Genomic DNA, 26,475 nt, shown 5'->3' with positions numbered 1-26,475 from the left:
TTATATCTGTATGATTTATCACTCGTGCTTCGGCCAGAGGCTACCAACTGTTGAGCTGAGTCTTTTGTTATGCGAGGTTGTCCAATTCACAGGTTGCTGGACTAGACGGGCAGGTTGCTGGACTAGACGAGCATTCTTATGCTCTTTTGCTATTCTTATTTGTTCTTCCCTTGAAAATACGTCTGCTTTAAAAGAAACCCAAGCAAACCACCAGTGTAATATTGCTCAGTACAGATACCATGCCCTTTTCACCTTCTGCCTCACCCTTAGCTTAACTGGGAGGAAAACTGAAAGCTGACGTGTAAAAAGGAGTTTTCCACAAAAACCAAGCTTTTAGTTATAAGCTTCTTTCTTTAGACTTCTGCTGTTGCTACTGCTACTTCTACCTTGAGTGCTTATCTGGTGAATCCCTCCTGATTAACGTTACCTGATTTCATTTCAGTTCTATCCCTCCTTGCCCTGGAGAAAAACATCTTGGTGAGTTTGACATACACACAACTCTTCCACGTCTAGGATCAATGAGCTCAGTTGCTAAACATTGTACCCCTTGCAATAGATACTGATAGTGTTGCCAAGAAGAAAAAGAAGAAGAAACAAAAACCACCCAGTGTGGCCTATTCCCCCACTTTCCCTTTTAAATAGAGGTTTGCCCTGCAGAAAAAAAATCTGCCCAGGAAGCTTTTTGGTGGCACTGAGGTAAACGTTTATTGCTTGCTAATTACTGCAGATCAAACTGCTCTTAAAGGGACAGTTACAGTGGCCGGTTCGGAAGCTGACAGGGCTAAATGCTGAATGTGCACAACTGCAGCCAGGGATGCTCTGATAATTGAGATGCGCTGCACTTGGTGGGAGAGGGGAGAAAGCTTGAGACTAGTTAATGAGGCAACCAAGTTCCCATGGCATGAAATATATAGGCTTAGCCTGTCCTAAAACCAATTAGCAAATAAATGCAATGAGACATATTCACCATTCATGTTTAATATTGTCAGAATGAGGAATTAAAAGAGGCAAAACTATGGCCAGAAAAGAAACAATATGAAGCCTTAGTCCATAGCTGAGTTAGTTTCTCTTTTCTAAGCACGCTATCTTGGAAAAGCTGTTTCTAAACCCATGTTTGCCAAGAGATGGAAACTCTGAGGGTGGGCAGCTGCAGGACAGAATCAGCAAACCCCTCCCATGCTAATGTCATTGGCATTTCTCCCATGCTAATGTCCACCCCCACCCCCCATTTCCCCTGTCAGATTGGCTAACTTGAGAATTTTTGAGCCTGGCAGTGGCAAGGAAACAAAGTCAGTGCAAAGTGAGGGTGAGGTTCGGTGGCATTTGCAGGTGAGAGTCTGCAGATAGAGGAAGAATTAGGCATTATCTTCTTCCTGTTTATTTTGTCCTGCAAGTATCCCCCCCCCACCTTCACATTAGTCTTAGGAGTGAAACACCAGATTCCCCTCATCACATCTAGTTCCACATCAAATATTATGCTTTATATACTTTATGAATCTTGGTGAACCAGCACACATAAGCAACCTTTGGCACCAGTGGTGGTGCCAAAGGCAGATAGATGCCTTGATTCAAATCACAGGAGTCCTACTTTTAGTTCTCCTCCCACTTAACAATTTTTGGTCATTCTACAAGGAAAACATGAATGGAAATGTTTTATTGTATGCAAGCAGGTGAGATCAAGCTAGCATTGAACTGAACTACCGTAGATTAAAAACTGGTTTAGAACAAGGAGCCATCTTACAACACTATTCCAGAAACAGAAAGAATCAGCAGCACACACTGCAACAGATTTCCAGGGAACACGGTGATCACTCATTGCATTGCCAAGTCCTTCTTGAATTTTTTAGGATTTTGTTATGTTCTCTGAGAAAGGAGAAAATCTAAAAAGAAGAAACAGAAGAGGAGCAAAGTGAGCCAATTGTTTCATTTAGCAGAACATATTTAACATTTTCAGCAAGTTTTGTCACAGCACAGTGTTTGGCAGAGGACATTTTTGCTGTAGACAACCAAGCGACACATCCAGCTTCACCTGGTTACAGCATAACCTACTTAATAAGCTTCTATAAGATGAAAAATGGTCTTTCCTTACATTGTATCTTACATACCAAAATCTTGAACCTCCTCACAGATTCTGCATAGATTAAAATCAACAACCTGACAGTTGCACTCCTATAGCCACTTCCCTAGGAGTAAATCCAATTCAATTCAGTGGAACTTACTCCTCAGCAAACATATATGGGGTTACGTTGTGAAAAGGCCTATGTCTTAAAATAGCGACTGCCCATCTAAATAAGGTGACCAAAGGTTCAGGCAGAAAGTAATATAAATATAACCTGCAATTACAGATTACCAGAGATCATCTATAGCAGGGATGCCCAACCGGTCGACAGGTTGATCCCCAGGTGATAGTGGTAGATTGTGGTCGATCACAGGGTAACTTTCTTCCGCGGGGGGAAAGAGCATCTGGCCCCGCCCGCTCTTCCCACACGACCGCAAAAATGGAAGACAGGAGTTATGGCTGCCGTGTTTTCTACTTGGCAAGCGATTTATGTTGTGTGTGTCCCCCAAGAAGTGGCTTGCCCTCCTAAAAAAAGCTCAACAAGTTTGGGTCCCCCCCCCCAAAAAATGGGCAGATCACTTCTAGGTTTTTTTATCTGTGAGTAGATTGCAGTCTCTTGGGAGTTGGATGTCCCTGATCTATAGTATAGATGATGATGGATGATGATGATGATGATGATGATGATAATAATTTATTATTTATACCCCACCCATCTGGCTGGGTTCCCCCAGCCACTCTGGGCAGCTTCCAACAAAATATTAAAATACAGAAATCCATCAAACATTAAAAGCTTCCCTAAACAGGGCTGCCTTGAGATGCCTTCTAAAGATCTGGTAATTGTTGTTCTCTTTGACCTCTGGTGGGAGGGCATCCCACAGGGTGGGTGCCACTACCAAGAAGGCCCTCTGCCTGGTTCCCTGTAACTTGGCTTCTCGTAGCGAGGGAACCGCCAGAAGGCCCTCGGTGCTGGACCTCAGTGTCCGGGCTGAACAATGGGGGTGGAGACGCTCCTTCAGGTATACTGGACCGAGGCTGTTTAGGGCTTTAAAGGTCAGCACCAACACTTTGAATTGTGCTCGGAAACGTACTGGGAGCCAATGTAGATCTTTCAGGACCGGTGTTATGTGGTCTCGGCGGCCGCTCCCAGTCACCAGTCTAGCTGCCGCATTCTGGATTAACTGTAGTTTCCGGGTCACCTTCAAAGGTATGGTTATAGTCACAAACATATGCCAATGATGTCAAGAAATGATTAGTACCGGAAGTTGAACAAAATGCAGTCCCAATATATTACGTCATTCCACTAAGAGGAAGGTCTAATTTCCTGTTTCTAACATACATCTTAGTGATGTGCATCCTTTATATGAAACACCTAATTTATAAAGGGAGATCTCTTTACAGCAAGGAATACCAAATGATTTTCACATGCGGTTCCCAATTAAACAGTTGCTTTAAACTCCATGTCGCAATGTGGCATGAAACAGAAAAGGACTATGGAACTCCTTATCATCAAACAAGGCAAGAAGGATGAACCAGAGAATTATTTTATGGATCTTGCTGGATGGATTTACAGTATTGAATTGTCAACGTGAGATAACGTCTGATATTAACCGCAGGAGAGATATGTTTGCACCACTTTGGACGTTTTAAAGCTGTGGAATGAAAAGCAAATGAAACGCCCTTTTACTTCCTCGCTCCTATGCTTCCCCATAACACACGAAGTGGAACTGTCCCATCGCTTTGTGTGCAGAGGGTGTACAGTATCCACATCTCACCATGAAGGGCCGGGAGGGGAAGATACAAGGACCACTTCAGATGCCGAAAGTGAATCGCAGGGAGCAAGAAGTGGGGCAAGTGCTCTTCCTTCCCCTCCCACCAAGTTTCTGAATATCCAAAGCCGGGTTTCCCTTTTGCAGGTCTGAAACTTGGGCCAGTTGCTGTTCTCCTGCTTTATTTGGTTTGCCATTTTACTGCAGCACAGGATAAAACAGGGGGTGCTTCCTCCGACAGCAGTGCAAATATGAATATAAAAAAGCTGCCTTATACTGTCAGGTCATTGGTTCATTTGGTCAAGTACTATCTACTTGGAGGGCCTCCGGCAGGTTTTTCCAAGGACAACCCAGTGTGGTCTATTCCCCCTCTTTCCCTTTGATCCTTTTAACTGCAATGTCAGGGATTGAAACAGGGCCCTTTGGCATGCAAAACTTATGCATCATCACTGAGCTACGGCTGATAACTTGTTCCAGTATAATAAATAATAATAATAATAATAATAATAATAATAATAATAATAATAATATAAAGGGAAATTGAGAATTCAGGTGTGTTGAGAATGGATCTAACCAAAACATTAATCGGTAGAGCGTGAGACTCTCCTTGAGCTCATTGAAGAAGGTGGGATACAAATGCAATATTACATAAATACATACATACATGGGACTGGAACCATACCTAGGAATATGCCTTATTGAGTTTAGAAAGATTCCTCTCCCCCCCAGCCCAAGTAAACATGTACAGGACCAGCCTTAATAACAGCTTGGGGAGGATAATTTGCACAACAGGACCTTGAGCACTCAACAAATTGCTGGCTCAGGCACTCACTTTGGAGAAGATTGTGTGGGTGCAACATGTGCTCTCTATTATTAAGCTTCATTTTATTCTGGGCACTGGAGAATATACCTTGTGGTTTTCCTCCCAAGTACAGTCTTTTTTTGCAGGCTAGGTTTTAATAAAATGGGAAAGCAACAAGAAGGAAACAGGGCATCAGCAGCAGGCTACGTTTTCAATACTCCAGCAATTTGAACCATGCCTACAGCTGGGCTAGCTTTTGTCACTTGAAATTATATGCAACAATATACCTCTGCTCACTTTACTAGCACTTTCCACCCCTTCTGCATAGGAGGGGGACAGTGATTGAGCAGCACTCAACACCTGAGGAGCCATAAAAATGTATTGTTATTGTTGTTGTTTTATGCTGAACGCATGTTGGGAATGTTGACTGACTGATTAGAGGTGAATTGCTGGTTTCGGTGACGCTGAGCAGAACTGCATTAGCCATGGAAGATAAGCATAATGATCTGCAGAGCTGCTGCCTCAGAAATTCTGATTGGAATTTGACATTATCTTTGTTCAATAAAGCTTAATTACATATCCAAGAACACACTCACAGTGCCTTCCATTCACCGGAGGTATACAGCAAATGCCTCTCCTGATCATGGAGGGCCGAGGGAGAAAAAACCCAGTTAGGTGCCATGATGAACCAGGGAAGTGTATCACCTGAAGTGAAGTGAATTTCACACCCTCGCTGTTTGTTGGCAAAACCCTCCCAACTGCTCAAACAGAAGCAAGATGTGTGTGCCATTTGTCCCTGGTTTGAAAGCTCAGGCAAACGCAATGTATTTTATACAACTCTGGGCTGGTAAACACTAGAACCTTCCTGTTAAGGAAATATTTTGGTGCCACTTCATAATAACGTCCCTCCCTTCCTCTGCATCAGGGATGAGGACAGTGGTGATCTCCAGAAGTTGCACTTCAAACTCCCATCATGCCTGACCATGGGCTATATCAGGCTTCCTCAAACTCGGCCCTCCAGATGTTTTGAGACTACAATTCCCATCATCCCTGACCACTGGTCCTGCTAGCTAGGGATCATGGGAGTTGTAGGCCATGACTATATGCTGGCTGGAGCAGATGGGAGTCCAACACCACCTCGAGGGCCACAGGTTCTCCCTCCCTGTTCTCCATGGTTCCCCATCTACTGAAACCCTAATCAAGATTACATCTTCTACTAAGGAGTTAAAAGCAGCCATATGGGAAGACATCTCTAGAATTTTGGAGGCTCCTTAAAGGAACCCAGAGCAGCCATCTTTAAGACAAGAGACTGGAATATAGGAAGCTGTCTTGCACCAAGCTACATCAAGTTCAGTATCACCTACATTAATCTGGAGAGGCTTTCCAGGTTTCCAAAAAGGGGTCTTTTCCAGCCTAACCTGGAGTTGCAAAACTGACTTTTTGTATGCAAATTGAGAATTTTCTCATGCTACCCACTTCCTAGGTACTCCGTGTGAGAAGCACTGCCGCTGGGATAGATGGCCAAGCCTCTTCACTCTCTAGAATGGGCCCTAAACTTTGTTATAGTAGGTCAGGTAGAGAGATAATTGTGACTGGCACAAGATCACCTGTGTGCCTCATGGTGAGGATTAGAATCCATGTCTGCCCATGCAACCTCACACCAGCCCTCAAGGGTATGGCTCTCTTTGCCCTCTTTCACGGGATTGTTATTTGGCAATTTGAACCTGAGACATCCCTACCATCAAAATCAAGAATCTTATCTTGGGGCCAACATGCTTCTCTTGTTTTCGGTTTTGTTGATGGCCTCCTCAAAATAATGAGATTTGAAAATGATAAATGTGAAAGCGATTTTATAACTTTATTTATAACTGCCTATATGTTTTTCTGTGAGGTCTCAAAACCTTTTTTTTTTAAACAAAGAAAGAAAGAAACCCTAAGAATGTTGCTTTCTAGCAAGAGCCGATAGGCCATGAGTAGGTGTCTAGGCTAAGGCAGGAAGAGAGTAGACACATATGACTTGTCACTGTTAACAGTGTGTTCTGAATTATCATGGTTCCTACAAAAAATATTGCTCAGCGACACTGTTCAAAGAAACGGGAGATTTCCTCTAGCGATGGCATTGTTCAACAATGTATTGCGAAATGAATGTTGACAAGAGTCTCCGCTTTATTTTCATTACTTCTGCAGTTCTGTTGACATCAGCAAGGTTTCTGGGAGAGAAACCGACAACAGAATTTGACCCTAACAAAACACCTCCGCTTGGTAGGCACACAGTCGTGCTCCGATGCCTCCCATTTAAAACAACAATGTATCAAATATCTGAATGGATAAATTTGTGCGCCAGTTTCTCCTCTTTTCAGCAGAAGGCATTTAGTGCCACCACCAGCTACAACCTATTATGCATCTCAGTGCTCCCTTAAATGCACGCTCACCCAAACACACACAAAGTAATGATCAAAAAAGAGAAGCGTCTATCCTTTCCTCTGAATAGCCAAGAACAGGAGCCAGCCCTGTGCTTGTTTATTTCCAGCAGCAATAAAATTGGTGTTTTAGTTAACTCCTATGAAGCGCTCTGCAGTGTGCACATCCTGCCAAACGACGGTTCATATATTAGCTAATGTACTTTGCTCAACGGCAATCATGGCAATAATGTTCTGAATTCTGATTACCTCCATATGTACTTACTATGGACAATTGCTCATACCGAAGGCCCGTGGGCTGGATGCGGCCCGCGAGGCTCTTTTATGCGGTCCCCGGCGACCCCCGCTGCCGCCACCCACTCTTAACGGCGCGGCGTGGCTGCCCACTTCTGGGTGGCTGGAGCGTCGGAAACAGCTTGTGCGCATGTGCAAACGTCATTTCCGGCACACTTCCGGGTCGAAGGAGGCCTGTGCGCATGCACACAAGCTATTTCCGGTGCTCCTCCAACCCGGAAGTGTGCCGGAAATAGCGCGTGCGCACGCATATGGGCGCATACTACCATGTGCTCCCTTGCCCTCCGTGCGATCGGCATGGCAGGCAGCGGCCCAAAGCCGGGTAAGTTTGGGGGGGCCCTGATGTAGACCTTTTAATAAGCAAAATGCTTTAGCATCTACTGGTATCTCATTTTCAAAACCTTACAATTTGGTCGAGAGAGCGAGAGACTGCAAATGGGTGCTCTACACCAGTGTTTCTCAACCAGTGTGCCTCCAGATGTTTTGGGACTACAACTCCCATCATCCCTAGCTAGCAAGACCAGTGGTCAGGAATGATGGGAGTTGTAGTCCCAAAACATCTGGAGGCACACTGGTTGAGAAACACTGCTCTACACCACCGTTTCTCAACCGCTGTTCCGCGGCACACTAGTGTGCCGCGAGACGCTGGCTGGTGTGCCGTGACGTGCGGCGACGAGAAGGGCGATTTGCATTGTCACGTGCCTGGCGGCCGCCAATAAGCAGCGCTATCCCGCCGGAAAGCAATATTTCTCCTCCTCTTTCCCAAAGCTCAATGCAAACGAGCCTGGCGGCCGCCAATACACATCACTGACCCACCGGAAAGCAATATTTGGCAAGTGTTTCTTACAGTCATAATTATAATATAGGGCGGCACAGAGTTAAATTTTTTAACTTTTTTAATGGTGGTGTGCCTCGTGATTTTTTTCACGGAACAAGTGTGCCGTGGCCCAAAAAAGGTTGAGAAACACTGCTCTACACTACCCCCAGTAGGAGGTGGGTGGATGAATGGGGGGTCTCAGTTAAGAGAATCCTTTCTTGTTAGATGACGCATACAGTGAACAAGGGTCTATTTGCATCTATGACATGCCTGAATATGCATTCTCAGCAGGGCGAGAGAGAGAGAAAAGTACACTTTCAGCATAGGTACCCACCAGCCACCATCAAACTCTTCAAGAGAAAAGAGTCCTTTGGTTTAATTTGCCTGTATTAGTGTGCTTGTTTGCTCCAGTCTTTTGCTTGAACTCCAATATATCTAGATGGAATTGGGTACACAAGATCAGGGCACAATTCTGTTTTCCATGTCTGAACATCAACCCAAACCCCACCCATGTCTGATTTAAAGAGTAAGGGGACAGGTGCACAATAATTATATTGTAATGATATACCGGAATGAAGAATGGCATGCACATTCAGGACCCAATTCTATGCTTCAAGTTTTAACCCTGCTTTGATGCCCTCACATACTTTTAACGGAGTCAGGAAAGCTTTGACACACATACTGGCCAGATTTAAATGTAACAAAACAAACCATTCGCCATAATGAGCATGAACAGCCTCGAGTTCATACATTCTTTCCTATCCTCCTCCTGTGCATGTAAGAATAAGTCTAGAACAGGCATCCCCAAACTGCGGCCCTCCAGATGTTTTGGCCTACAAGTCCCATGATCCCTAGCTAACAGGACCAGTGGTCAGGGAAGATGGGAATTGTAGTCCAAAACATCTGGAGGGCCAAAGATTGGGGATGCCTGGTCTAGAAGCTGGTTTGTGGCAAACCATCACTTCTTGTTCAGACAAAAGGAGAAACTATGGTTTGCCACAAAGCCAGGAATGGGAACTTCTACCCTATTCTGTTCACGTGCAGGAAAAGTGGAGGAAAAGGTGTATGAGATTAAAGCTACTCATGCTCGTAAAACAAACTATGGTTTGCCATTGCACTTATAGCCGCTATAAAGCAAAATCTCCTTGGGCGTTGAGAAATAAAACTTGGGAAGTGTGTGCATCTGTTTTCTGAGATAAAAGATTGAAAGCACGTTGGGTGACGTCCAACTAAATCATGCTCAGAGGAGACCTATTCTGACTATGACTAACTCTTGATATCACTCACTGTAATGTGGTATCTGAAGAAAGCTTCTTAAACATTCCAATTTAATGTTTTTGTATTAGGTTTGGTGCAAGAGAGATGATTTCTTCCCCCAGGTTTGGCTTCCAGTCCTAGCGTAATAACCCTTAATTATGAAATTAGATGCGAGGAGAAATCCTGACGAGCATTAAAATACTGTCGGTCTTAATTCTTACATGGGATTACAACCACAACAAAGCAAAACCTTCCCGTAAACAACTACAGTCACTTGAATCGGTTTCAACCACCATATTTCTAAAAAAAAAACAAAACCACTTGTGGTAAAGAATAGATAGGAAACAGGAAACACAATGTGGTTTAGAAAGAAGTATTTAAAAGCATCGCTACAGCTCACACAGGAAATAACGAGGAAAAAAATTGAAAGTATGTTGGCTTAAAGGCAGGGGTGGGAAACCTCAAGACCACGGGCCAAATCAGCTCTTCCAAATGTCTTCTGGCTCCTTGGAAATTTTAACTATCCCCATTAATTTGGTATCACCATGTCATCAGTCAGTTTCTAACCTGTCTCCATGGGCCAATTTCCTCAAGGGTGGGGTTTCAAAGTGATATGGGAGGCTTGACTCAAGGGGGAGAGTTATAGTGGTAAAAAGCAGGGAGTCAAACTGTTTTTAAAACTTGATTCAATTCTGGCTCAGGTTCACCAGCATTTCTAAACTCTGTGATTCCGTCCTGTGCAGTTGTTTTGCATCAGTTCAGTTTAAAAGGGTTCACTGTCGGTATTGATCAGCTGATCAGGACCCACTCACCTGCATACTCTCTCTCTCTCTCACTCACTCACTCTCTCACACACAATATATATATAATTGCAGTGTGACTATTAGAACATAAATACAGGGATATTTAATGCAGGGAAATGGTTGCTTTCTTCCCCAAACACATGCATCCATACAAGAACTTTATGAAGTTCATTCTCCAAACATACTTTTTACATTGACTTCCATCACAGAAAAATATATACATTATTTTTAGCTTACTTCAGGCATCTTTTATTTGTTGGCTTCTACCAGCTGCACTGGCTCCTGTGGAATACAGGATCAGATTTAAGGTGATGGTTTTGACCTTTAAAGCCCTATGCAGCCTAGGACCCTCGTACCTACGGGACCGCCTCTCCTGGTATGCCCCACGGAGGACCTTAAGGTGCACAAATAACAACATTTTGGAGATCCCGAGACATAAGGTGGCTAGATTGGTCTCAACTAGGGCCAGGGCCTTTTCAGTACTGACCCGACTTGGTGGAACGCTCTCTCACAGGAGACCAGGGCCCTGAGGGATTTGACATCTTTTCGCAGGGCCTGCAAGAACGCAAGGGCCCGTTCTGTCTGGCCTTTGGGCTGGACTCAGTCTGACCCCTATGTTCCCCCCCCTTATGGTTTTGATTTGGGCTACTTGAGTTGGGCTACTTTAAAATGAGGCTGCATTTTAAAATTTAAACTGTATTTTAACCCGTATTTTAATTTTTTCTTTTATATATTATTGTAATTTTACTGGTGTCAGCCGCCCTGAGCCCGGTTTTGACTGGGGAGGGCGGGGCAGAAATAAAAATAATGTTGTTGTTGTTGTTATTATTATAGATCTTTTCAATAGCCACCCTGTATAGTTCCAATCCTACCTACTCTCGGAAACAGAAAAGCAATTAAAACGGGGGGGGGGGGGAGCTGGAGAAAAGACAGCAGCTTTTTAAACTATGCATAGTTGGGTGCATAACACTGTTATGTGAGGGCTTATGGCAGAGGCATCGGCAACCTCCGGCCCATGGGCTGGATGCAGCCCACAGAGGCCGTTTATCGCGCTAAACCGGCAGAGCGCAGTGCGGAGACTCGCTGAGTGGTGCCGAAAATGGCATCTGCACACGCACAGATGCCAGAAACAGCGTCTGGGCATGCCCAGACACTGGAAATCGCTTCTGCGCATGTGCAGAAGTGATTTCTGGTGCCGCGCTGCCCATACCCAGAAGTTGGAAATCGCTTCTGCGCATGTCTGAGCATGCGCAGAAACGATTTTCAGCGCCCTGGAAATGGGCAGCACAGCACCGGAAATCGCTTCTGCGCAAGTCCAGAGTGTGTCTGGCCCACGGACCAGCGTCAGTGGTGATGATCCGGACCACGGCCAAAAACATTGCCGACGTCTGGCTTACAGGATTGGAATGCTTACACAGAAAAAGGGACCCACTTCTCTGAATGTTTTCTCATGATCCTGTATTCACCTTTCACAGAACTACAATTCCCAGCACCCTTAACAAACTACAGCTCCCACGATTCTTTTTTTGAGAAGGGACGTGTTTTAAATGTATAGTGTGGCTCTCCCCCTCCTGGCCTCTTTCCATATTAGTCAAAATAAATAAATAAATATGGTGGGCACACAGTCTTACTGTTTGTCCTCATACACCAGGTCAAAGCATAAGCAAGATACAGGACTATAATCCCCAAACTCTTATTTTTGCTCCTCCTCCTTGTTTGGCCTGCTTGCCTAATGTTAGAGAAGAGAAAGGCCCTATTCACCCCCCTCAAAAGACTCCTTTGGACTATTGGTGAAGCACTTATTTTGAACTGGTTACCAGGTTTTGTTCTGGGGGGGGGGGCTCAGCTCCAAGCTCAGGTTCAAAGCAACTCAACGAGTTCTGCGCCAGCTAAATGAAAAGGAGCAGGGTGGGAAGAGACAACCATCTGAACTGCTGTGTTTGATTTGACCTCCACGGTTGGCAGAATGACTAGAGAGAAAGAGAACCATAAGTTGCCAAGAGACCCCCGAAACTTCAAAGTTGGCCCTGCTGCTGGAATGAATTCCACTCAGCGCCACTTTTTAAAGTCAGGGGCCAGGGGCCAAGGGCCAATTCATGTATTCATTAGTTCCAGGGCCTGTAGAGACACATCCCACTTACCAGGGTTGGCACAAGACATTTTGGTACCTGAGGCGAACCACAAAATGGCACCCTTCCCCCACCAGGGAAAAAGGGGTGAATGAAGGTCTACAATGGGTTATCAATTCCTTGCCGGCCAGATCTGCTACACCTGTGGATCTTGCTGCTGGAGGCAAGGAGCTCACCTTGCCTCAGGTGGGGGAGCAGCCCTGCCATTCATACTGCTGACCCCCACTGGGGGTGCATAAGGATCTTTGGATAAGATCTGGCAGAGACCTGTAAGGGTTACAAATGTTGCATTGAAAGAAGGGAATCAGAAGTGCAGGTTGCTTCTGCTTCTAGAAGCTCCACAACTGGGAAATGTGTGAACTGGCTTTGAGCCTCAAGGGCATTTTGAAACAAAAGCTCTCCAGAAAGAAAACTGCTGCTGGAAATAAACAAGCACAGGGCTGGCTCCTGTTCTTGGCTATTCAGAGGAAAGGATAGACGCTTCTCTTTTTTGATCATTACTTTGTGTGTGTTTGGGTGAGCGTGCATTTAAGGGAGCACTGAGATGCATAAGTCATCATTCTTGCATGTGAATCCATGTGTGCAAAGATGAAAACATGAAACTGTCAAAAGTTCAAAACTGAGCACAGATCTGCGTGGTTGTTATTTTCTGTTAGCCTTGCTGGGCAATTTAAAATTGGCAACGAGGTTTCTTTATCTAAAATAGTTTCCCTAACCCTGGCTTAAAGGGACCATATCATTAAATGAAAAGCAGTAACCAAAACATCTCTGAAGAGTGTGGAATTTCCTGCATTCCTTTGTGTTAAGAGTCTCCGTATCAGTTGTTGGAATCTTTCAAACTAAATACTTTTTCAAGTAAAAGGAAAAGAAAAGAAAAAAGATCAGTTTGGAAAAACCCCACAGTGCCCTTCCAGAGTTAGAACACATGTGAAAAATTCAAGTTTGCAAAAATGGATACTGCCCCGATTCAAGTTTGCTTTTGAGCATCAATGACATTTTGAACATAGCTCATTGCACTGAACACATTGTTTTGGCACCATCACAAAAGCTACTTTGGGGAAAGTGCTCCTTTATCCTCCTCTCCCACTATAGACAAACACTTCTGTGCATTTTCTTCCAGGTCTGGCTTTCATTCTCCCTGAATTAGGTTACTTGAACAGCACATTTGCAAAAGCATGCTTTTATTTAAAGGCACTGTGGAAAGTTTTATATATATACACACACACAAAGGCTTTAATACATGGTCAGGAATTAAAACACCACAATTCCAAGTTGTTTTTTTAATGTACCCTAAATTACAACACAGCTACTATAAATGTATCTGTGGCACGGCCATGATTTAAAACTATGTTAATCTACACTTGAAACAAGTTTCCAAAAGTACAGCTCAAATAACTGTGTCAACGTTAGAAAGAAATCCTGAAGCACTGGCACCGATCCTGCCTCTTCCTCTACTCCTTCCATTTTTCTGCAGGATAGGCTCACATCACATTTTTAATGAATAATGCTTAGTTTTGCTCTCTCTGTGTGGTTGTCTTCACTCTCACCCTTTCCATTTTAGGCGACTCCTTGTTCAGGATTATAAATATCCTCATGGACTCCACAGGTCTGTGCATGAAATTTTGGGTCTCCCTCGGTTCTGCTTGTAGGTGGGATAGGATCTCTTGTCAATTCTGCTGCAGGGCACAGCTCTGTGGCAGCAGCTCCTGCCTCTGTCTGGCACCCTCTATCCGGGTGGGGTGGGGAGGCAGACAGACAGATAGATTACTGTCATGCCAGCTACACTTCAGGAGACAAGAGGATGAGTGAGACCCCTTCCAGCTGGCCTGTTGTGACCATTTGTTCCTAGCTTTGAGTGGTTTTTTTGTCCTGATGAAAAAGGCAAGACATAAATGACTAGCACTCGATCCAGTCGATTATGGATATGGGACCCAGAGGCCACAGGGCTCAACAGAGACTGCTTTATCCCAAGTCAGATAGTAGGTCAGTCTAGATCAGGCTTCCTCAACCTCGGCCCTCCATATGTTTTTGGCCTACAACTCTCATGATCCCTAGCTAGCAGGACCAGTGGTCAGGGATGATGGGAATAGTACTCTCAAAACATCTGGAGGGACGTGGTTGAGGAAGCCTGACCTAGATCAGCCACTCTTCAGAGGTTCATACATAAGTCTTTCCCGGCCCAATCAAGAGACACTAGGGACCAGAAGCCTTCTTTTCCCCATCTTCTCTCTCTCCCGGGAAGCGATGCAAGGAAGGGAGGCCCACACACCCCTCCCACGTCAAAATCTGGAGCCCTGCAGGTTACATATCCTCTGGAACATGAGCGACTTGCATGGCACATGGCAGGCGGACTGGATGAGGGTGCGTTAAGGGCTCAAGGACATCTAATTTCCCATAATGCCCCTTTGCGCTGCTTGTGTGCATACCCTGGTGAGCTTTTGGGACTCATCGGGGAGGGGGGGTAATGCAATGGTGCATTTGGCTTTGGCACTACGGTAGTAGCAGTCTGCCTTCACCCGCTCCTTCCTCTGCATTTCCTTCTCCTTGAATGTGAGAGAGCTGCTGCACGGCCACATCAACTTCTCCGGCAGTGAGGGTGAAAACAAAAGGGGCGAGGCGTCGTGGCACCTTGGGCCCAGACATTCCCACCCCCCAAACCATGCCTACGTGCCCCACATCTGACATGTGTAGGGCAGGTAAGAACATGGCTCCAAATAAAGAGTTGGGAGCTCAAAGTCAGCTCCTAATTGCTCCTTTTCAAGTGGGGCTCACTGGCAGCCCTGATCAGCTGACTGGCAGTGACAGCAAGCCCCAATCTGATCAACTGCACTGGGCATGTCTTCAACGCGCCTTGCCTGGATTTAAGCCATGCCTGCAAACAGACGTTCTTCCTTTGTTAGCAGCCTGGCAGTCTATGGAGGGAAAATGTCTACTTGCAGGTATGACTTGAATGCAAGCCACACCTGCAGACTGACTTCCAAAGGGCTTGCTGTGAGAGTACTGATTGGCAAAGGAACCACACTGGTGTGTCTGAGAGAAAACTACATAAGTGGTTTAAGCATCACTTCCTGTCTTGCTGCAGGATAGTAGAGCTTAAAACATTTTTTAAATAGGACAGGAAGATGTCTCTTTGGTAGGGATAATTTCTAGGACTAGTGAAAACAGCAAGTGAAGCGTCATCTATGCAAATGGTTCTCTTCATGTGCCACCTACCTTTGTTGGAGCTGGGCATTAATCCATAAACTACCAATACGAGATATCAGTTATCAATTTGTTAAATCTCAGTTGGGACATATTTATACAGTACTTGGTTGCCATAGGTCAGGGGCAGTTTGAGGCTGCCCTTTACTGTTATCATCTGGGCACATCCGTGTACATGCACCATGCTGCAAACACTAGATCTGAAGCGGGGCAAGTTGCTCAGTTTTAATGTGATCTACTAAACACTTGGATGCAGGTGGCGCTGTGGGTTAAACCACAGAGCCTAGGGCTTGCCGATCAGAAGGTCGGTGGTTCGAATCCCCGCAACGGGGTAAGCTCCCGTTGTTCGGTCCCTGCTCCTGCCAACCTAGCAGTTCGAAAGCACAAAGGGCAAGTAGATAAATAGGTACCGCTATGGCGGGAAGGTAAACGGCGTTTCTGTGCGCTGCTCTGGTTCACCAGAAGCAGTATAGTCATGCTGACCACATGACCCGGAAGTTCTATGCTGGCTCCCTTGCCCAGTAAAGCGAGATGAGCGCTGCAACCCCAGAGTCGTCTGTGACTGGACCTAATGGTCAGGGGTCCTTTTACCTTTTTACTAAACACTTATATGGATGGGAACAGGGTAGCCTGATGGCCATTTTTGGAAGCGGCACGTTCTCGGGGTTGCTGTCTCCTTTGCGTTTTCTCCCACTTTCTTACCTATTGGTTTGGAAAGCTAGGTTTTTTAAAAACAAATAACAAAACTCAGCTTTAAAATTCTGCTGTATGATGAGAAATTGCATAGAACACACCAAAGACGCTCATTTAAAAGCAGGTGGCTTACTACATGTAAATGCACTAATTGCACAATACTTGAAACAGATTTGTGAGATGCTGAGGAGGCACAGTTTAAGACATTTTGATGCTTTGAGCAAAACAACCAAGTGAGAAGCCTCACATGGTGGCAAAAATAAATGAATGAATGAAAGGATACCCTTTCACGGGTGCTGCCTGGGGTGAATTACCTCACATTGCCTAATAGTAAGATCAATCTAGAGATAGCACATAACTTTTAAAAATGAGGCAACAGCATCCCAGGTTAGCTGGAAAACACACCCAATAATGTTAACCTTACTTCCAGGAATGTGTGTGTGTGTGTGTGTGTGTGTGTGTGTGTGTGTGTGTGTATGGGGGCTGGCTGCAGTTACTCAGTGATGAATGAAATATCTCTACACATATTCAAAGGGTGCCTCACCTTATTATTCACATATTCAAGGGCATGTGAACCGCCACTGAATCTCTCTGCGCAGAGATGTGTGTGATTGCACTGAAAAACCAGGTTGGTTTCTGCTGTCACTTCAGCACTGTGATGGGAAAAGATTTAACAAGGAAGGTTCTCCCTTCTTGGCAATTCTCAAAGTTGCAGCCTGTGGAGGTTTGGGGACCAGTAACCAACATGTCAAATGGAACCTCTGCATGTCACAATGCTGGTTTAAATAGTATATGGATTCCACAACACACATCATTTCGATAAAGAGCTGAGGCTTGAAAGGACTCCTGTTAATTCCAATGGGCCTGACTGCCAAACAAGTACCACAGCATTAAAAGAGCAATCCAATTAGTCTATAAAGCAGCCTGCTCATTTCATTGAGGGCTATGGTCTTCTCTGGGATTACTTGAGAGTCGTCACTTGTGGAACTGCTCTGAAGAAAAATTGAGTCCAAGTGCAACAAAGAGTGACACACCCACAGCCACATTTTTTCAGTGAGGAAGTGGGAAAAGAAAGTTATAATTTCCTCTCAGGGAATTCAATGGATGCTCTTTTTCAAATGCAGGCATATAACAAAAACTGCATACAGTACATTTAAGTCTTACAAACATCCAGAATTCTGGGTTGTTTCTTATACAGACCGAAAAGTTTAACCTGCAGCAGAAAAGATAAAAGTACATGTGCCAAGCCTCTGCTCTCCTCACATCTAAGAGGTGCTGAAGGGAAGTAACACTCAAAACTTATTAAGCCTGCGACCCTTTCTCTTTTATTACATTATGGTCAGATAACCATCTGGTAATCCCAGCCAAGAATATGACAGAGGCTCCAATTTACAAACTACTTACTCTTGCAGCCATCTCCTTGAAATCTCTCAGAGATGAATCTAGATTCGGTGCCCAAGGCAGCAAACCCTAGAAGCTCTTGCTTGGAAGGAACTTTTTTAAAATTGAAATTAACTGAACTGAGTAGACATGTTTGGGATTTGCAGTGAAGGGCTGGGATCCTGACCTGAAGTTCAACTCTTCACTAAAACCAGTTAAAGCTAGGACATCAGCCTGCAGGGCAACTAACTTAGCAAAAGGTGGGGGGAATTCGGGAATTCTTCCGGTAGCCAGGAAGAAACGCCTTCTTTCTGCAGGACTCTAGGCAGCGGGATCCTTAGCAGGGCTGTGATCCTAACCCCACACATCTGGGAGTAAGCCCCATTAACTCCACAAAGCCTACTTCCCAGTAGACCGTGGTTAGGACTGCACTGTGTCACTAAACTTGAAAGAACTCCCAAGAAAACACGTGCAGCATCTCAGCCTGGATACCAGTCGCATGTGAATCACCAGAAATAACGATTCACACGTCTTGCCCCCTTCCCGCACCTCTCCTCTACCCCAACGCATACACTCCAGGCGGAAAAGCCAACAGGTGAAGCTTCACTCGCCTCCGCCACTGCACCGCCACGCAGGGAACAGCTGCAAAGCGTTGACTTTTGACTTGCCCCATCTATTAAAGAAAAAAAAAACTTAACGAAGCTTCAGCAGACCGCAAAATTAGGAGGGGGGCGCCTAGCATTTCTCACCTCTCTTCCCTCCCTCCTGCCCACACCCCCGCGGGCCCACGCACATACCCATGCTCTGCAGCTGCCACGATGCCTGAGCCCACCAGAGCAGCCACGGCGAAGAAGAAGAAGGCGCCAGCTGGTGTCCAGCAGCCCCCGCTAAGGATAGCAGCAGCAGCAGAACAGCCCCCTCCTCCCCCTCGTGCCTGGGTTTCAGCACGCGGCAGCGCAGCGTATCCCTCCGCCAGGAGGACCTACAATGCCAATAGGCGGCGGAAGCGGAGGGATCCTACCGCGAAGAGAAGCGTCCGCGGCATTGAGCGACCGGTGGAGGCGGCGGCGGCCACCCGCACTCTTTGGCTTGCCCTTCCCCCTCCTCCTCCCTCTCGACGCCTCCACACGCGCCGTTCGTCGCTGCGGGTCGGTTGGGCGCTGCCCAGTGGCCGCCTCCTCCCTCTTCCTCGCCTCCCTGTGGGGGAAGCTGCCATTTAATAATAATATAATAATAACGATAATAATAAAAGGAGAAAAGCGGGAGGGCGGCCATCGCGGCAGTGGTTGCCGCCGCAAGCGCCTCAGGTGGACCCACCCCCTCGGTCCCCTCCCCCGCCTGCCTTCTCCTCAACCGCCGCCGCCTTCGCGTCCGTCAGAGAGTCTCGTCCGCTGCGGGGCTGCTCTCCCTCTGCCTTTTCTCTCTCTCTCCGTCTCTCCGTGTGTCTCTTTCCCCCGCTTCCTCTCGTCCTCGCCTTCTTTCCCTCCTGCCCGCCTCGAGTCCCGGCTTCCTCTCGCTTCCCCCCTCCCTTTCCTTTCCTTCCTTCTTCCCTCCTTCCCCGCCAACCCCCCATCCGCCAGGCGCGAGCCGAAGATGGCAGGCTGGCAGAGCTACGTGGATAACCTGATGTGCGATGGCTGCTGCCAGGAGGCCGCCATTGTCGGCTACTGTGACGCCAAGTACGTCTGGGCAGCGACGGCCGGGGGCATCTTTCAGAGCATTACGGTAAGGACGGCCGGGGGGAGGTGGGGGGGTCCCGGTCACGGAGAGAAGCAAGTGGCGGGGTGGGGGTGGGGAGAGAGAAAGAGGGATGGATGGAAGGCCAACCCATGATTTGCAAACCCCCCCCCCCAAAAAAAAACACCGGGTGGGGATATTTCGGTCCTTGGAGGAGAAGGGATGGCGGGCGGGCGGGGGGTGTCGACCAGGCTTGGCCCTTGGGGGAGGAGGCGGATGAGCCCCACGGAGTTGCACCTAATCCCACGAGGGGCGGATTGCAAAGTGCAGCCTTTTTTTCTTTTTTTCATGCATAGCGCGCGCGCAGGCGAGGGAAGAAAAAGGAGCGCCGCGTGCGGCGGAGGCGACTCTCCTTTTCTCTCCCACAACTAGGGAGTGGGGAAAGGGGCTTTCTGTGTTTCCTGCATCTCTCCCTCTTCTTCCTCTTCCTCTACCACCCAACTAATGATAATATTTTTTCCCCATCTCTCATAATTATTATTATTTTATCTCTTGCCCTCCACCTTGGGCCAGTGGTGATGGGTGGGGAGCGGAGGCAAGGCGAGAAATCTGGGGGCGGGAGCGCCCTCGTGCAACACGCTTTCTGCCCTTTGCTTGCTTGCTCGCGTGTGTGTGTGTGTGCGTCCCCTGCCCCTTCCCAGCTTTGAGCCTCGGCCGTAGAGCCCCCCGCCCCCCCAAAAAAGAAACGGGGGTGCGAGAAAAGGGAATAGCAGGAGAGGCCCAGCTGGGTGAAGGTGTAAATGGCAGCGAGTTTCCCTCCTTGCGGTGTCTCCTCTCCTTCCCGCCCACCCGCAGCTTACGATGGCCGTAAAAGCGCCTTTAATGGGAAGAAAGCAGCAGCCCGCGCGTTAGGCCCCGGACATTGCTGTGCCTTTCCCCCCTCGGATCCAAGGCTCCTCTCCCAAGTAGTGATTTGAGGCAGTGGGAGAAAAGGGCCCTTTATCTGGTGGCTGGGCGGGCGAGGGAGGGAGGAGGGGGCAGGCTGGCGTTTTGAGATTCCCTGCTGCTGGGCTACCTTGCAGCTCGCCCTCCCTAGCCTCCAAGGCATGTGGGGCCAGGTTGGAACGGGAATGGCCCCAGGCTTCTCGGGGGACCATTTTGTATGCCAGGCTGCGGGGCTCCTTAATTGCCACGGCAATTGGGCTGGAGCAATAGCCGGCAATACGGCGGCGGGAGGAGTAGGAGGAGGGAAAAGGCCGGGCGCGGGGAAGGGAGGCGGTGATCTTGGAGAGGCTTTGCGTAGGATTCCCTCGTCTCTGGTCCGCACTGCTGGGGAGAGACTTGCGAATCCAGCGTAGGAGGCTTTTGTGAATCCATTCCTCGCCACTGGTTCCATGTTTTTTCACCTCCAAGATGGCGCACTGCCGCTGATTTTTTTTTAACCCCTCCTTTTCTCTTCTCTCCCGAGATATTAATCACCCCGTTTCTGCACTGCAGTCTTCGTATCTCCTCTGTTTTTTCCATCTCTCATCTTTCTCTTGCCATAAAGTTTTCTGGTCCTTCGAGATAAGAGTTTATAAAAAGAAGGGGAAAATTCCCGTGAGAAGGTTGTGTGCTTGCCTGCTTAACTCAACGATATGGTATCTGCAGACTGAGAGTGTTGAAATGTATATTGAAATTATATAGATTCCCCCTTTATTTACTAGTGCATTAGGTGTGCAATGTGATATTGCATTACAACAGGGGTGGTGGCTGGCTGGCTTTATCCTCTTCCACTCCAAAATGCCATTTTGGCTGGCTGCCTGTCTATGCAGGCAAATGTCATGAAAAGCGAGCTCCCTTATTCTAAACCGCACTCCTCGACCCTCTTGTCAGTGCCCCTTATTGGGAATAATATTGAGGGCTCTGTCAGCAGTATTAAAGCATGGCTTAGCCTTGTCCTGTATGTTGGAGGCATAGGAATGGGTTAAAAGAAGTGGTGCCCTTGGTAGCTGCTGAGCCAGTCTCTTTGCTGCTAAGATGTTTATGGGTAGAATCTTGGCTTATGCTTTAGGAATGGCTGGGGCCTGCTATGACTCTGCAGTTCTACTGGAACAAGATGCCTGTTCCATCATACAGTGCCGCGGGGGCATGTTTTCTTGCTGGACTGCCTTTTCCCATTTTACTATATGAATACACACACCTTCCACTATTCCTGAGAAAAGGAGCTAACATGTAGCCACCATGCTCTTGTTACTATGTTACACATTTTTTGGTATTTATATTGCAAATTGCTCTGCAATCATTGGATGAAGGGTGACATAAAAATTTAAATTTCAAAATTAATTAATTTCCCCCCTACTTGTCTAACATTGAGCTACCATACCCAGTTTTGAGGGTTCTGCAAAGCATGTGCATTTTCCACCTGAATGGCCTTAATAGCATTGGAGAAGCTGTAATGTAAACTTTGTAATCTGTGTGGGAAAGAACAGAAATGCACAGTGTTAGAAACAATAACCTTGACAACACTGTATTTTAAAAATATGGTTTAATAGCATCCCTGAAAGTTATTGACAGCCATGTAGCTATAAGTAATGGAGGTTATTCTGCATTTTGTGCCTATGTTGCATGTAGAACACACAGACCCCTTTGTGCTTCTGCCATAGTGCTTTAGTTATTTGGCACATTGCAGGGAGTGGTCCTGTAGACACCATGAAGCTCTAATATAACTTTTGCTGATCTTCTCTCCCATAGATGTATATGCACAATCTAAAATCAGGGTCTGATCATCAATTGCATACTTAATGAAAAACATATTTGAAGACTCTAGATGGGTACCCTCCTACTTTGTAGCACTCAGAACTACTTCATTAAAGTGTTGAACTTTAGAAGCTACAGTTGTTTCTGCCAGAGTTATGTTCTCTTTTTGCTATTACATTAGTACGTTCGGTGTGTACATTGACTCTTCAGAATCCAGGTATGAGAGCTTGCTCTAAAACTCTATGGACTTCTCTTTTTGACAGCCTGTAGAAATAGATATGATTGTAGGAAAAGACCGCGAGGGTTTCTTCACCAACGGTCTAACTCTGGGTGCAAAGAAGTGCTCTGTGATCAGAGATAGCCTCTATGTGGATGGTGACTGTACAATGGACATCAGGACAAAGAGCCAAGGTGGCGAGCCAACATATAATGTTGCTGTAGGCAGAGCTGGTCGAGGTAAGCTTGGAACTTTCACTAGTGTTTGATCTGGTGTTTTGTTTTCTGCTGCTTAAAAAACATGTAGGCTTTAAATTGTCTCAATTGGTGTATCCAACAAGATCAGGATTAGGTGACATTGGCTGTCAAAATAGCTTTGTGGAGAATAAGACCATATTCTTAAGACTAGGCACCCAGGATGTTAATGTTTTGGCATTCGAAATTGCTTCAGGTAGAATAAAAATGCAAGTTCAGGCTTCTAATTTTGGAGGTTATTTATTGTGCAGCAAAAGTATATAGCAAAGAGCACATGTACCTGGTTGCTTAGCTAAGTAGTTCATAGATGATTTATGCACATATCAGTTTCTAAATATGGACTATCTGTTGCTTTACATTCCCAAGACATCCTCAAGACTTCAGGATGCCAGTCCATGCAGACTTCTCATATAAACCTTCCACTAAATAAGAAATGCATGTTGGATGGTGTTCCAAAAGGAACTTCTAACAACCTGATCCTATACAACAGGTGTGGGGAACTTGTGGTCTTCCAGTTGGTTTTGGACTCCCAGCTCCCATACATCTTTGTCAACATGGCCAGTAGTAAGAGATGATGGGCGTTGTAGTGGGCAACAACTGAGTGCCACAGGTTTCCCACAAATGCTGCATTCTAGTTTATTAAAAACCCAGTGCTTAGGATTGTACTTTTTACTTTGCTATATGGTACTGATCATCATTCAGCTTGTTGAACTTCATATGCTCTAAAACTGCAGTAGTTTATCTATTTATGTAGGAGTAAGACCCATTAAATTATATAGAGTTTACTTCTGTGTTGACATCTATAGGATTGTGCTGTTTGATTTCTTTTTAAAAAATTAGATAAAATGTTGGACTAATTACAAGTTACTTTGAGGCGAATCAACTAGTATAGAAGTAGAAACATCAAAAGTGAGAGGACAGTGAGAATGTAAGATTGTTTTGCGCCCAGAACTAAAACACATTTTAGTGACACCTACTGGCATATAACAGTACATGCATTGCTAAAGGTCTTCAGGACTCTGCTGTTTTGGCATAAACACAATTGGATTCTTTTTGTACTGTGAACAACTTTTGACTTATGAACTACTAGAGCAAGTGAATATGATGCAATAGGTTCATTCCAGTTATTCCAATTCATATTACCCTACATCTGCTTTATTTACCTTGCAAGAAAATGTAGCCAAAGCTTCCTTACCCCACAGTATGCCCATGTGTCTCATTTAAAAAGCTTGGTCATATTAAATTAACATCTGCATCTGCTGAACATTCTTTTCAATTAAACAAGGTAAATGTTCAAAACAAGATAATAATGCAGGTAACTGTTCTGATATGCCAATATTTGAATATGCTTATTGTACTGCTTTATTAAAACTTGGAATATTTCCTTGTCTAACACACTGCTTTGTAAAACTTCTTTTCTTTTCTCTTTCAGTCTTGGTCTTTGTAATGGGCAAAGAAGGGGTCCATGGAGGCGGATTGAATAAGAAGGCATACTCAATGGCAAAATACTTGAGAGACTCTGGGTTCTAGTTGCTAGGCAGACTGTTAAGTATTAGGGGAAATTGCTATTAAACTTTCCTGGCCTCAAGCTACATTGTGGAAACTTTATTAGCAATGCAGGGTGATGGGGTATGAACCTGTGTCTCCTTTGTATCCCTCTATTGGTGGGGAAAGGTGTTATTCTTTCTTTAATTCTGTTCATCCTTGTTTCCTTGTGTACTCCAGCATTGGTTATGGCCATGGGAAAGGGAAGGTGTCCATGGAGGGACACTCAACAAGAAAGCTTATGAACTGGCTTTATACCTGAGGAGGCCTGATGTCTAAGCAGCCTCTCCCCATCCACATAGCAACTGTTTTCATCACCACCTCTTGTGTTAAAAGTACTACCAGCCTATAGATGGCGGTTTTATTTACACATTTCCCTATTGTCATGGCTCCAGTTACCCTTTTTTGTTTGTATGTTAATCACTGTTGTACCCATGTTCTGTATCTGGCACCATCTATTGCAACACAAAAGATGATATGCATGATACGTTGAAGCCTTGGGAGGGAATCATGCCAAGTCCAGGCGTTACTTTTCTTAGCAATTAGTGTGACATTGAGAGCTAAACCAATTTAAATTAAACTAAATAAGGTGCCGATTGTACAATCCAGATTGATCAATGCCTCCTCAGCACTTTGAGCATTTACACAGCTCATTAGTCTTCCTTTTGTAGAGCATGGTTGGGAGGGAAAAAGTGCATGCATATCTCTACTTTCCTCCCCCTTGTCCTTACCTTTAATTCACTCTACTTTTTTGTTTGCTTCCATCTCTATCTATATATATACATTTTTAAATACAGTGCCTGGTTTGTTTAACCAATTTGCTGCTTGAAAGCTGTCACAAGTGTTGCTTTAGTTTTGTTGTTGCTCTTCTGTGTAGACTTGCAAAACTCTTCATGGTGTCTGAAGCGCATCCTGCTTTTAAAAGGGTAACTGCAAAACTATGAAAAGGTGCCGATGCTCTTCTCCCCCTCCCCTTCACCACCATCCCCATCTTGAATGAATCCCCAGGGACATTCCATCACCGCAATAGCTCAGGCACGTAATTTTGTTTTTGTTTTTGCCAGCTCCTGTTCTGTAGTTGAAATGTAAAAAGGCTGCCATCATGGACTTTAGATATCCCAGTGTAACCATCTGGAGTGTGTCCGGTTTCATTTTTTCATAGGACCAATTTGATTTGCAGCTTGGGTTTTTATATGAAACTGCATTGTCATTGTCAACAAACTACCACCTTCAGCTATACACCTATAGCCTAGTCTGAGATCAGTCTGTCAGATCATCAACTGAGAAATAAGATTTGCTGCTCTGATATCAGTGTATGTTTTGAAGGTTGGTAGTTGTAAGATAAAACGGTCCAAACGGATACCATTTCAAATCTAATTTTCATTTGGCCTGATATACCCTTGCTGCAGAAATTGTGGAGTGAACTGCCTTGTGCACTAGTCATCCGAAACATGTGTAACCAAATTGTCAGTTTGAGCACAGTACTAACTTGTATGTCCATTTAAAAGAGAACTGCAGAACTCTGTATACAAAAGAGAAAATGGAGGATGGTCTTGGTTGGAATAACTGAGTTGGCTGTCTTGTGATGAATTTTTAATGTATTCTGTGCCATACTAATGTTTTAAAAAATGAACTGTTGCTATTGTGAGATGGATTTTAACTGACAAGAAAGATTTCTTCTGAATGGCACTACTTTAGGGACACTAGTATTTGCTTCTATTGTTCGGGCCTTTGTGGATAATGTACAGACTTAAAACAAATTCTTGTTGCTGATTTGTCCATTTATTTCCCTGCACTTTGTTACATCTGGGATACAGTCTAACTCATCTGATTTAATATGCATTTCAAAAAATGCCATAACTATTAAACACCTTGTTTACAGACAGATGAAATAAATTTATTCCAACCAAATAAAGTATGAGTTAGTGTGTTATGTGGCTCTGATCTGCCCCCCCTGCCCCCACCCCTTATGAAGGCATGTCATATTGCAGTGCCCTTGTGACGACCTGACTGTGTTAAGGGTGGGTTTAATGTTGTATTACATTTACATGGGTCATGTCTTTTATTAATAAAGAGCAGTCCATTCATTGTAATTGAGTCACTCTGGTGTAAAATTTGAGTATAGTTCTTTATGGAGCTGAACCTATAAAGATTACTGCTTGAACTATAAAACTGTTGCACTAGCTTTTAGTAATAAAATGAGACATTCCTATACCAGTTAAGATGCATTTGTGGGAGTGGGGCACCCTGAGGCAATACCTCTGGTACTATACAAAAACTTGTCTTAAACAAGGTTATTTTTAGAGACTGAGTATAGCCTAGGATGGTGTTGCTCTGCTGAATTCTGCTTCTGTTACAAATGAGAGAACTATGGTCTTGCACCCCTCAAGCTATTCCTTCTTAAAGGATGTTCCATTTTTTA

The 26,475-nt window shown here is 45.2% G+C and overlaps 1 protein-coding gene and 2 long non-coding RNA genes across 3 annotated transcripts; 1 reads left to right on the top strand and 2 right to left on the bottom strand.

Annotated features, from left to right (window-relative positions):
• Positions 1 to 962: 962 nt before the first annotated feature.
• LOC148685731 (uncharacterized) lies at positions 963 to 18,520 on the bottom strand. The gene is made up of 3 exons (XR_015950024.1): positions 18,419 to 18,520; positions 3,148 to 3,255; positions 963 to 1,880 (listed from the first exon to the last, which is right to left on the bottom strand). It is a non-coding gene; the product is annotated as an uncharacterized LOC148685731 (long non-coding RNA).
• LOC148685732 (uncharacterized) lies at positions 13,512 to 18,294 on the bottom strand. The gene is made up of 2 exons (XR_015950025.1): positions 16,786 to 18,294; positions 13,512 to 14,216 (listed from the first exon to the last, which is right to left on the bottom strand). It is a non-coding gene; the product is annotated as an uncharacterized LOC148685732 (long non-coding RNA).
• Positions 18,521 to 19,014: 494 nt separating the features above from the next.
• PFN2 (profilin 2) lies at positions 19,015 to 25,968 on the top strand. Its single transcript, XM_035133937.3, has 3 exons — positions 19,015 to 19,346; positions 22,301 to 22,493; positions 23,941 to 25,968. The coding sequence occupies exons 1-3, from the start codon at positions 19,215 to 19,217 to the stop codon at positions 24,036 to 24,038; spliced, it is 423 nt and encodes a 140-aa protein (XP_034989828.1). The 5' UTR covers positions 19,015 to 19,214; the 3' UTR covers positions 24,039 to 25,968.
• The last annotated feature ends 507 nt before the right edge of the window (positions 25,969 to 26,475 follow it).

This window comes from Zootoca vivipara, chromosome 5, assembly GCF_965207765.1.
Source record: "Zootoca vivipara chromosome 5, rZooViv2.hap1.1, whole genome shotgun sequence".
Taxonomy (NCBI): Eukaryota; Metazoa; Chordata; class Lepidosauria; order Squamata; family Lacertidae; genus Zootoca; species Zootoca vivipara.
This window is presented reverse-complemented; position numbering and strand designations above follow the sequence as displayed.